We start from the raw sequence: 12,450 nt of genomic DNA on the forward strand, positions 1-12,450 counted from the left end.
ATGACAGTAGGGTTCCCAGCAGGGATGGACTGCCCAGCAACTGACTTGTAAAGTGACTGACTGACCAGTGCAACCAGGGCTGCCCTGGCTGAAATAGGGATATATTGCATTACATGCGCAGACCCCCCCCCCCCCCGCCCCCCCCCCCCCACCCCCAACACCCCCCCCCCCCCCCCCAACACCCCACCAAACAAAGGCACCGTCAGGCACATATTAGGCAGTCAGTGGCAGATCCTTCACTCTGTTCCATCTTCAGAGACGCTTCGAATCTTACCAAGGCACCTATCGGCTAAATAACTTTAGTCAGTGGTACAGCTCATAATTGGGGTACATCCACCTTCTGGAAGATTCTGTGGCCTGTGATATTTTGCCTTCCAATGTACACCTCTATGTTCCAGACCAAAGGCTGGTCCTGCACCACCATAACAGTAATTTAGCAATGTCAGTAAATAATGCATAAATGTCATTTGGAAAGTCCAACACATTTCAGAAACAGGTGCTTAGACTGAATAACCTCAAAGAACTTTCACACACTAAAACAAGCCGTAGCAATGCCAACATGCCTGGCTTGCAATGTAATGTGTGCCTGTAACACACACAAGTAGACACAGGGTGGTGCCATTATTCCATGAATGCAAAACTGTGAAAAGGTAAATGACTTTGAGAACTTCTTGCACAGTGTGTAAACATTTGTGGTGTTGATGACATTAGCCCTCCAAAAACAAATGACATCCACATTAGTGTCCTGTAGTGTCAAGTAGTCATAAGGCAGCAAGAGTAGGGATTTTACTAGTCTGGCCTTCATTTCAATCAGTTTGAAAGAGACACCAGTGTTGTTTTAGATACCTGGCGACCACAGCACGTGCCCGTGTCAAGAGACAGGATGGCGCCTTATGAGCATAAGGGCATATTTAGAAGAAAGTGGCGCATCAACTCTGATACGCCACTTTTCTCGACTCTAATTTCACCGTGGTAGCGCCATCTTTACTAAACAGCTGCACCATGATGCACAATAGCGTCATCATTTATCATTTGCTGGATTAGCTCCATAAATTATGGCGCCCGTCCAGCAAAGCACGTGGAGGCTCATAGGTTATTATCAGAGCGTCACGTTAACGCCTGCTCACGTTAACGCCTGCCATGAGCAGGCATTAAAATGACGGAAAAAAGGGCGCAGTGAAATCATGTAAATTTCACTGCGCCATTTTTTGGGCCTCCCTGTGTGGGAATGCCCCCTTGCATACATTATACCTGGTGCAGGTATAATGTGGTGCAAGGGGTTACAAAAAGGCGCAATGCATGCATTGCGCCACTTTTAAATACGGTGCATGGTGGGGGCCTCCTTAACGCCTCCTTAGCGTAAAAACAAAAAATTACGTTAGGGCAGCGCAGGGGGCTTGTAAATATGACCTGTAGTGTCTGCCTGTGTTCCTGGACACGTGGTTCACTTGGAGCAGCTGCCTCTGGGAGAATTTAGTTTCACTCTGTAAAGGTTGATGAGGACATCAGAACTGGGAGTGATACTTTTTTTTTTTTAAATAACCACAACTGCTGCAAATTGTACACATTGTGCTGCAGGAGTTTACTTTTTCTGCTGCTGATTGATTGAAATCTACACTACCTTATCTGGAAGATATCCAACAATAATTTAGAAAGGCAGTCAGGAAAATCAGGTCATTTTGTAACATACCTGCAAAGGAAGGATATTACAATACTGAACTCTTCTAGTCACGTTCTCCGTAATGATATATGTAGGAAGCTGGCTCTGTCTATACTATATCACAATGAGATAAAGGCCCTCGTTACGACCCTGGAGGTCGGCGGTAATTTGAGGAAAGTTACTGCCAACAGGCTGGCGGTACCTTTTCCTAAATTATGACATTGGTGGTTTGGCTCAAGCTAAACCACCAATGTACCACTCTGTCCGCCAGGGTGGTAACAGCCGCTGGGCTAGAGACTTTGGTCTCCAATCTGGCGGCCGTCACAATCCCACCCTCGGGATTATGACCCCACCTACTGCCATGGTTTTCGTGGCAAGCGTACCGCCACGAAAACCATGGTGGTACGCACTATCAGTGCCAGGGAATTCCTTTCCTGGCACTGATAGGGGTCTCATCAGCCCCACTCCCCTCCCCAGAGTCCTCTCCCACTCCCTCTTCTGCCCCCCCACACATTTACACACCCACACACGCACACATACACAATCATACACACACGCATACCCACATCCACCCACGCGTGCACACATACACACCCACACACCGCAACACACCAACATACATAGTCGCACACACGCGTCCTCAACCCACAACATACACGTACACTCACATTCAGTCATTCACGCACGCATTCAACAAGACTCACACCCGCATGCATGCATACAAAAACAGACACACACAACACACACGCACACACCACCCCACACCTCCCTCCCCCCTCCCCTGCTGGAGAACCCTACATATCTACTTGCGGGGGGTCCTCCGGCAGGAGACGGGACGCGGCGCTGCTGCCAGCAGCAGCGTCCGCCAGAAAAACAATGCCAGGCCGTATAATTTCTCATAATACGGTCGCCGGTGTTTTTCTGGCGTGAAGCTGGTGCTGGCAGCAGCGCCACCTTACCGCCGTCCGCCACCATGACCGTCGACGGTATTCCACCATCCTTCTGGCGGAATTCCATCTATGGTCATAATGTGGGTGGGCGGCTGGTAGCCACGGCGACGGTATGTTGGCGGCCGTCGCCGTGGCGGTAGGGCGTCAGTTACCGCCTAAGTTGTAATGAGGGCCATAGTGTGCACAGAGTCCAGGGGTTCCACAAGAGGCTTGACCGAGGCAATAACAGATAATACTAATGCTCTATTTGTGGTAGTGTGGTCGAGCAGTTAGGCTTATCAGAGGGTAGTGCAAATATTTGTTGTACACACACAGAAAACAGAAGAAACACACACTCAATAAGTTAACTCCAGACCAATGGTTTTTATATTGCAAAAATATTTTTTCTTAGTTTCTTTTTAGAACCACAAGATTCAAGTTGCAGGTAAGTACCTTAAAAGTTTCGTATTTCACACATGTATCAACAGTACTTTGTTTGAAATATGTAAGTAATACAGTTTTTTAATTATTGGCAAAAAGCTATTTTAAAAATGGACACAGTGCATTTTTCAAACAGTTCCTGGGGGGAAGAAAAACTTCACCCACTTAAGTTAAAGGTCAGGGTGTTGGGTTTTCTGTAACAATGAACAACATTCAACTACCTGTAAATGAACTGTACAAATATTTCAAAAAGTAGCAGTTAGGAAAGCAGACATGAAGAACTTATTTTGTAATTCTGAAGTGTGAAGGCTAGAAAGGTGCTGATTTAGAACTCAGTGGAGGGATTACACAACTGTGACGGGTACGCCGTCCGCCGCAATCAAAGTCCCATAGCATAAAATGGTATTTAGATTTTTGTGGAGTCCGAAATCAGGGCCAAAGATTTTAATAGGATCAAAACAACTAAGGAGGTTGTACTTAGTAATGTGCAGACGATAAATATTTGCTGGAAACTGATTTGCACACATTATCGTTTGTGCACTGAATAGTTTTATCAGTACAACTGCATGTCAATGCACATGTTGTTGTCATTTCAATGGAAAATGAGCTGCCTGTGTGATCCAAAATGCACCGCAGGCTGTGTACCACTCCCTTACCATGCTCCCGCTGAGTGGGTGTGGCTCATTTGCTACACTTGTTCTTTGTGTGACACTTGGAATTTTCACATGTTCTATGACGTCCTTGATACACAATTGATGGCGCTGCCCAACTCTTAAATTGTTCCAGCATCACCGGCATTTTTGGTGCATTCAGCACCTTGCCTGACTAAGGAAGGAGAGAATGAGGAATTTGGGGACGGTGTGTGTGCCAATGGTGGTAGAGTAGATGGCAATTAATTTATTTTCAAATTACAGCTGCACCACCGACCGTGGCACACTTGATGTGATATGATATGACGCGGCTCCTTCCATATCTTGTGTGCTGCCCGGTGCATGCTGTTCTGTGTCCGGCACAAGGTACCATTGCTTGCACCATGGTACCTGCTGCTGCATCCTAGTCATTACAGAGAGCTCTCCAGAACAGCCACAAAACTGGCCCCGCATTCTATAAAATTGCTCCCCGCTCATCCACAAAACTGGTCCACACTGTGCGGCAGGCAAGTCCTTCTGCCATGGCCAGATTGTCCGATAGGCCAGTCTCAGTCTGGCCCAGCTTAGCAGGTCATTCAGGCCTCCTTCAGTTATCAACCCCACTGAGCAGTGAACAGTAGTGCCCTCTAGAGGTCACAGGGACTCAGCACACGCTAACTCTCAGTCATGACATTCAGATATGTTGTGACCTGATCACTGCAGGCACTCACTCACTAGGAAGGGCCCTTTACAGGACAGCTGGGGAATGGTGTGATTTACCAACAATGAGTTGACTCTGGACTGCTGTAAGGACTGGGGTGGAGTCAGTCAGCCTGGAAACATGGGATGAACGGGGCATGGAAAGAGGTCTTGAACAGTGTGTTGGGTTTTTTCAATTGTCCTCGTGTTTCTTCTTTTTTTCCCAGGAACGCTGAAGACCCAAGATTTCAAACCCCGCTGTTTGCAGACTAAGTTAGACCAGACCGAGGCGTTTGGGAGTACCGACTGCCTGTACCTGAATATCTGGATCCCGCAGTCCAGGAAGGGAAGTAAGTTGATGGTGGGTTCATCTGACGAGGACTAATCCCTCTGGATCTTGGCCTTCAAAGACCACTGCCTCTAACTCCATGGTGGTAAGGCCTGCAGAGTCTGGGCTGAGACTGGATGTGACTGACCTTTGGTTCCATATAAACACGTCTTATGATCTCTCAATCCAGGCTCACACAGCCTCTGATCCCTAGATCCAGGCTTATACCGCACCTGATCTCAGTTCAGGCTCACACGGCCCGTTATCCCTAGATCCAGGCTCATACAGCAGCCCATAATCTCTCAATCCAGGAACACAGCCCATGATCCAGGCTCACATAGCCGATGATTCCTAGATCCATGCTCACACAGCCCAGGATTCCTAAATCCAGGCTCACACAGCTCATGATTCCTAGATCCAGGCTCACACAGCCCATGATTTCTAGATCCAGGCCAACACAGCCCATGATTCCTAGATACAGGCAACACAGCCCATGATCCCTACAGCCAGGGTCACACAGCCCATGATTCCAGGCTCACACAGCCCATGATTCCTATATCTAGGCTCACACGTCCCATGATCCCTAGAGCCAGGCTCACACAGCTCGAGATTTAGGCTCACATTGTCCAGCTCAGCTCGTGATGACTGGATCCAGGCTCACTCAGCCTGTGATCTCTAGATCCAAACTCACTTAGCTATGATCTCTGGATCCAATCTCTCACAGCCTGTAATCTCTGGATCCAGGCCGCCACAGCCCGTGATCTCTCCATCCAGGCCCTCATAGCCCTTGATATCATGAACCAGGCTCATACTGTGATCTCTGAATTGAATGTCACCCAGCATGTGATCTTTGGATCCAGAGGTTATGCTCACACAGCCCATGGTCTCTGGATCAAGTTTCACACAGTGTGAAATCTCTTGACCCACACTCACACAGTTTGTGATCTGTAGATCTAGGCTCACACATCTTGTGTTCTCTGCATCCAGGCTCAAACAACACATTCTCTGGATTCAGGCTTACTCAGTCCATGTACTCTTGATTGAGGAGTAAACAGCCAGTGATCTCTGGATCCAAGCAGATGAAATGCATGATCCTTGATTCCAGCCTATGATCTCTGGATCTAAGCAGACAAATTATGTGGTCCTTGGATCCTGCCTGTGATCTCTTAGTCTAGGCAGACAAAGGATGTGATCCTTGGATCCTGCCTGTGATCTCTAGATTGAGGCAGACAAAGGATGTGATCCTACAGGGTCTGATCTCTAGATCTAGGCAGACAAAGGATGTGATCCTAGGATCAATCCTGGCTCAGCCTTGATCTCTGGATCCAGGCTGATAGAACACATGATCTATGGATTTGTGACCTCTAAATCCAGGCTGGTGCAGATGAGACGTCTGGATCCAAGATCACGCAGCCCACCATCTCACGATTCATGTTGAGTCTGCCCATGACCTCCAGATCCCAGCTGGCAAGACCCATGATCCAGATTCAGACTGGCAACGCCCACGACCACTGGATCCAGACTTAGATACCCACAGCCTGTAGATTCACAAATGTGCCACTCTTTGTGCCGAGAAGAGCTGCACAGAACCGTGCAGTGCGGAACCTCTGCACATGCCTACATCACAAGAATCTACTGGTGCCACGCAGTGGCCATGAGTGCACCACCATCTGTCTGGTGACACCAGGGCTTGCACTTTACTGCTCACTCAGGAACCTGTGAGCTTCCCTGTCATGCAGTGATGGCTTATTCCAAACAGCACTCTCCGGGTACAGACTGAGGGGGCCTCGTCTCCGTTCCATGAGTCACTGAAACATAAAGTTTTGTGTGCATTGTTTTCCACTGGGGTCCACATTTTTCTAGATGCACCTGTTTATGTGGATGAAGGAATATTGGCAGAGAAAGGGTCTGATTTAGAGTTGGATGGTAATAGAAGATTCCCCCTTCACTTATCAGAGGATTGACAGATACCACCCAAGCCTAATTAGTCCCACACTCATTTGCTGAAAATCACATAGTGCACGAAATGGGGGAAGACCCCCAAATTCATAACCGGCACATCTGAACATACTGCACATCTCTCGGGGCTACAGTATTTTCCAGTTTCATTGGGTACACCTGCCTCATCCTAACTAGAAAGTACCTGTGTTTGAGCCACAGTTCTAAAGCACTGCTTATAAGAGGCATCTTTCGAGAGGCCTATGTGAGCTAAGATCCTCTTTGCAGCAGTCTGACGTCACTTCCTGTTTCCCACTTTGCTGAAGCAATCATTGGGCATCCATCTTGGATTTTTCCATTCTCTATGAGACTTACGAAAAATAACACACACCGTAACTAAGAGTGTGGTCCAAGCTGTGAGACTGTTACCGCTGGTGTGTAACACAGAGTGTGAGGTTGTGTGCCAGGCAGTGAGACTCACACCCAAAAGAGCGTCCCGAAACTTGAGGGGCCCTCCTGAAAAGTACATGAAACCCCCGTCTTTTAGACTCAGTCAGGAGCTCTCAGGCTTGGGTACTGTGCTGAGGGAGCCCCCTGGAGCTTGGCCAATCCCTCCACTGTGAGGGCTGCGGGGGCCTATGTTATGCCAAAGCGAAAGAGTCAAATTTGTAGCATTTGGGTAAAAAGGCATTTTAATGACCTAAGGCGGATAACAAAAAGGTACTTTTTGATGGAAATAACACTTGTTGGTTTGTGTTAATATTTGATCAAGGCCGGCTTCAGGGCTGGTAGCGCCCGATGCAACAATCTTTGTTGCTGCCCCCAATTACATCCTCTTTCATGCATTCTCACTCACTAACACACTCCAAGGGTACCCCCTCATCGCCCATGTATTTAGTTTCTCTTATAGTGCTTGTCATCCCAATGTATGGTTTTAGAGCGCTTTAAGTCCCACACACATTATAGAGAAACAATGAATCATACAAGTGTGTAAATGAATGTTTAGGAAATGTTACCAAAGAGGTTGAATAGGTGTAGGAGTCACATGCCATCCATACTGGTAGGCAGTATATTTTAAGAGTGCTGAGTCTCAAAAAGCAGAAACTCAGGATTTAAAATGTAACAGTGAGTGGTAGGAGTTGGTGTTACTAATAAGAGTTCATTCTATCCAACAAACCACTCTTAGCCACCAAAGAAAGGGGAAGTAACATAAGGTTCTAAACCTATGCCTTTTTAGTTTCCATGCAGATGTTTGATGGCAGTTCATAGCTCACTATGCTGCTATATTAACTTACGAGTTGTAAACAACAAAACGATCTTTGTGACAAAAGCAGCAACCCACTGAGCTATCTACATCAAATACAGTTGTGTGCTGTTCACGTTAGAGGTGCTTTGTAGCAGGTGTATCAACCCTCTGCACTACCTGCGCTAGACAAAACTCAAATCTCTCTCCAGCAGGTACATCAATCCCCAGAGTTATCTTGACATTTTTAAAACTTCCTATAAACTTCTGGGCACACAAGGAAGTCTCCATCAAGTGGTTTTAATCCTCTAAGATATTTTAAAACCGCACCCCTTGAGGTCGGCACCCGGCGCATTGGCACCAGTTGCACCACCCTAAATCCTTCCCTGTATTCGATCCTTGCAACTGAACCCATGGGTAGTAATGGGAACGAGTGTGGCCTACTAGAGGGGCACATAATCAGATGTATACAGCACCCACTATTTATACATAAGGGAGGGGACTACAAGCTCAGAGTCCGGGCCCCGCTTTGCCACGCCTCCAGGGGGACATGACGCATACACCCCTACCCGCAATCCCCGCGTAGGTACCGTCTGTTCCTGCCCGCAGTCTCCACCCACGCAGTCCACCTCGAAGGGTCGCTGATACCTTCTCTTGTATCCAGCAGCCTTCACCCAAGCTGCTAGGGTTGCTACCTTCACCAAAACAAAATACCAGCCATCGGTTCACCTATTAACATTCTGCAAAAGCCCAGACATGATTCTTTAGTAGAACTTTGTGAAATCGACCATATTCATTTTTGATGGCTTTTCTGTCTTTGTTTACTTTAATTATCAGTCAGGTGTCATCAGCCCAGTTGTAGAACATATTTCATAGCGTTTTCTTCTAATATTTACTGTTTAAAGTATGTACCGATAAGGAGAAAAATACAGACTTTAGGTGATTTTTGTAATATTTGTACCGACCGTGGCGTAAAAAAATGGGCGGTATAAAACTGACCAGGTGGCAACCCTACACTCGGCCTACCTGCAGGAAGTTCTCTCTTGCAGTCTCCACCCACATGCCCTACCTACAGACCCAATATCCTCTCCGCTACAGTGTGCACGCATATGGCCGACCCCCATGGAGCACTGACCCCTTCTCTTCTATCACACAGCCCCCACCAACATGGCCCCCTTGCAGGGTCTGCTGGCACAATGTCTTCTCTCCCACCTTCTACACCCACATGTCCTACCTTTAGGGGGCGCTGACGCCTTCTCTTCTCTCCTGCAGTTTCCACCCACATGCCCGTCATGGTTTGGATCTATGGTGGAGGCTTCCTGCTGGGGGCTAGTCAGGGAGCCAACTTCGTGGGCAACTACTTGTACGATGGTGAAGAGCTGGCAGTGCGTGGAAACGTCATCGTGGTGACCTTCAACTACCGCGTGGGCCCCCTGGGGTTCCTGAGCACCGGAGATGCTAACGCTCCAGGTAAGGGTCCCCCACCACACGCGCAATGGTCGGTATTGATGCTTGTGGGGAGTGAAGGCTGGGAGATGCTGGGGTTGGAGGGAACACACCAGCTATTGGACAACTAGGGGACAGTCCAATGGACCTGCCCTATCTGCAGCACTGTTTGTCACCTGTAACTGAATGAATGAAACTGTGATTCTGCAGTACCATTAAAGCTGTCTTAAAGTGCTGCAAGGGACAGGAGCAAATGAATGACTGAGAAGCCTTGTAGATAGAATGACCTGCCTCAAAATGATAGAATTTCACCAGGAAGGTGCTTTGTGGGTGGCAGTAGTTGGCCTTGGACATCTGATTGAGTGGTTAGGAGATTTGGTGAAACAAGAACAAAACATGGTGGGGAAGAGCGTCAACAAAGGAATGAGAGAGGCAGTGCTTTAAGTGGGATGAGAAAGATGGGGGATCTCTAAATCAGGTGTGGCCAAAGAAGCCTAACTATTGTTTTCTAGGGGCGTGGCCTGTGTAATTGTGGGTGTGCCTGAAACATGAGAAGTAATCTTCTATGAGTGATACAGCACTCCACCTGACCAGTATTTGGGTGCCTTTCTTTGTGATCTCTGTAAGTGCGTTCAAATACATCACACAACAACACACACATAAACCTAAAACATACCAGACCTACTGGCTTTAAAATCACTTGTTAGCACTAATCTTTATGCATACTGAATAAATGAGTAACCACACTCATTCTTACCTTCACATTACTCTGCATTCTCACACTTGTTCTCCCTTCTCCACATCACTGTCTTTTCACATTCCCCTTCCACGGGAACTTCTTTTTGTAGGTCTGGGTTTTCAATAGGACAGCTGTCAAACAGACCTACTGCTAACAATATAATATATTGGGTCCACCCCTTTCATGCACCGGCTTTCTTTGACCAGTTTCTTGCAGCATTTGCCAATCAAGTCTTGCCTCAGTGGAGTATTTATCTTCAAATTAATGCTATTGGTGGTTTGTGTGTATCCTTCTGCATCCTTCTGCATCATTGCATGAGGGACTACTTTACAACTACAGCTCCCTCTTAAAAGTCCCTCTGGCGCTCTCTGTCAAATGTGCTAATGCTGCATGTGTTAGCACTTTATACACAGATCTACTGTCTTTGCCAATGCTTGTTCTCCTTGACACTCTCACTCACTTGCTTACCCTACCTGTGCAGCTTCTTACTTTCTCTTCTCTGGCACAAACCATATTTCAACAGCTGTGCGACTCTTTCACACCCTTTCCCACTGAACCATAATTACAGTTGGCACATATGAGGCATCACTTTGCAGAGAGGCCAATGACTGATGTGTGTGTAGTCTCAACACCTTTATCGCACAGCGACAGCAAGCACCCTCATTCATGCCAAACCATGAACACTCATCCACACACTGAACTTACCTAGGCACCTAGAGGTGACTCAGTCCGCAGTATGCGCTGTGTACGCATTGGTATTTGTATACCGCCAACCTAGCTAAGAAGCAACGCAGCACTGGACACTAAATAGGGGGTGGGTGGGATTGGGAGACGATCTGAGATCGCGTACATCAAATGGGGATGATTAATTCATGACAAGAGTCCTATGACGAATGAAAAACAAAACTATAGAACACACCTGGGAAAAGAAAATGCTTGTAGGAAATAGGGGCATGTATAGTTTGCAACCTCCAAATCTGGTTTTCGCACCAACCACAGCACCAAGACCGCCCTGATCCGCCGCCACTGATGACATCCTCACCCTGCTCGACAGGGGAGAATCAGCGGCCCTGATCCTCCTCGAACTCTCCACAGCTTTTGACACCGTAGCCCACCACACACTCGTCAAGAAACTGCACCGGATCGAGATCAGGGGAGATGCACTCAAGTGGATTGCATCATTCCACACGGGACGAATGCAGAGAATCCGCAGCATGCCTCAAGATTCATCATCAGCCACACACCTATATGACTCCTCTAGCCACCGTCATCAGAACCCCCGATCTCAACATCATATCCGACGCCGAAGCTACCCAGCTCATTCTCTCTCTACAAGCAGACCCCACCACCACTAAGAGCAACTTACACAACTGCTTGAAGAATGTCACTGCGAGGATTAAGGACAACTGTTTGAAGTCCAACACTGACAAGACCGAAGTGCTGATCTTTGGCAAGCACTCCTCCCTCTGGAATGACGCTTGGTGGCCCATCGAACCCAGACCATCTCCCGCACCAAAAGACCATGCCCGCAACCTCAGCATCATCCTGGACAGCAAACTCCCCATGAAACAACAGATCAACACAGTCTCCCCTGCTCCAAGGAATCTTCAAATGGCTCCCCATCAGCACGAGAGAAACAGTCATGCAAGCCTTAATCACCAGCTGGTTTGACTACTGCAATGCACTGTATGCAGAAACCACTACCAAACCCATGAGAAGGCTCCAGACAGTACAGACCTCCACAGCCAGATAGATCCTCAACCTGCCCAAACTGAGCTACATCACCCAAGACCTGAGAATCCTCTACTGGCTCACCGTCCAGGAAAGATGCCAATTCAAGTTACTGGCACGCTGCAAAGCCCTTCACGACCAAGGACCAGCAAACATGGCCCACTGCCTGAACTTCCACCAACCACCCGGAAACCTTCATTCCTCCTCCCCCCGCACTAGCACAGACACCATGCATCCGCAGTAGCCACAGCACGGGCCACTCTTTCTCCCTCCTCACTGCCAAATCCTGGAACGCCCTCCCCCTCCGAACATCTCTCTTTCCTGACGGACATCAGGAGGAGACTCTTTGACTAAGCCCAGCAACCTAGCGCCTGGATACCCTCACGGGTGATAAGCCACGCTTTACAACTACTGATTGGTTGATTGACATGAAATAAATTGTTTGAACAGTGACAGGGACTGCATCACTGACTTGAATTACCTTAATGGTTTTTGCACCCATTTTCGAGAAAAGGGTCGGTGTTTTTGTTTGTATGGTTAAGGACATGAATAAAGGTCCCAATAGGGACCCGTTTCAATGTGTGTTTTTAAAGGTCCCACCCCACTTAAAACTTAAAACCCAGGCTTGAGGTACACTAGAAACAGGCAGATAAGAGAATAAACTGAA

The 12,450-nt window shown here is 47.7% G+C and overlaps 1 protein-coding gene across 1 annotated transcript in view; it reads left to right on the forward strand.

Annotated features, from left to right (window-relative positions):
• CEL (carboxyl ester lipase) overlaps positions 1 to 12,450 on the forward strand; it is a 52,002-nt gene that overhangs the window by 10,973 nt on the left and 28,579 nt on the right. Inside the window, exons 3-4 of the mRNA XM_069237133.1 lie at positions 4,586 to 4,708; positions 9,140 to 9,337. Of these exons, the coding sequence (XP_069093234.1) occupies positions 4,586 to 4,708; positions 9,140 to 9,337 (321 nt within the window). The remainder of the gene's footprint in view (positions 1 to 4,585; positions 4,709 to 9,139; positions 9,338 to 12,450) is intronic.

This window comes from Pleurodeles waltl, chromosome 6 (assembly GCF_031143425.1).
Source record: "Pleurodeles waltl isolate 20211129_DDA chromosome 6, aPleWal1.hap1.20221129, whole genome shotgun sequence".
In the NCBI taxonomy this organism is placed as follows: Eukaryota; Metazoa; Chordata; class Amphibia; order Caudata; family Salamandridae; genus Pleurodeles; species Pleurodeles waltl.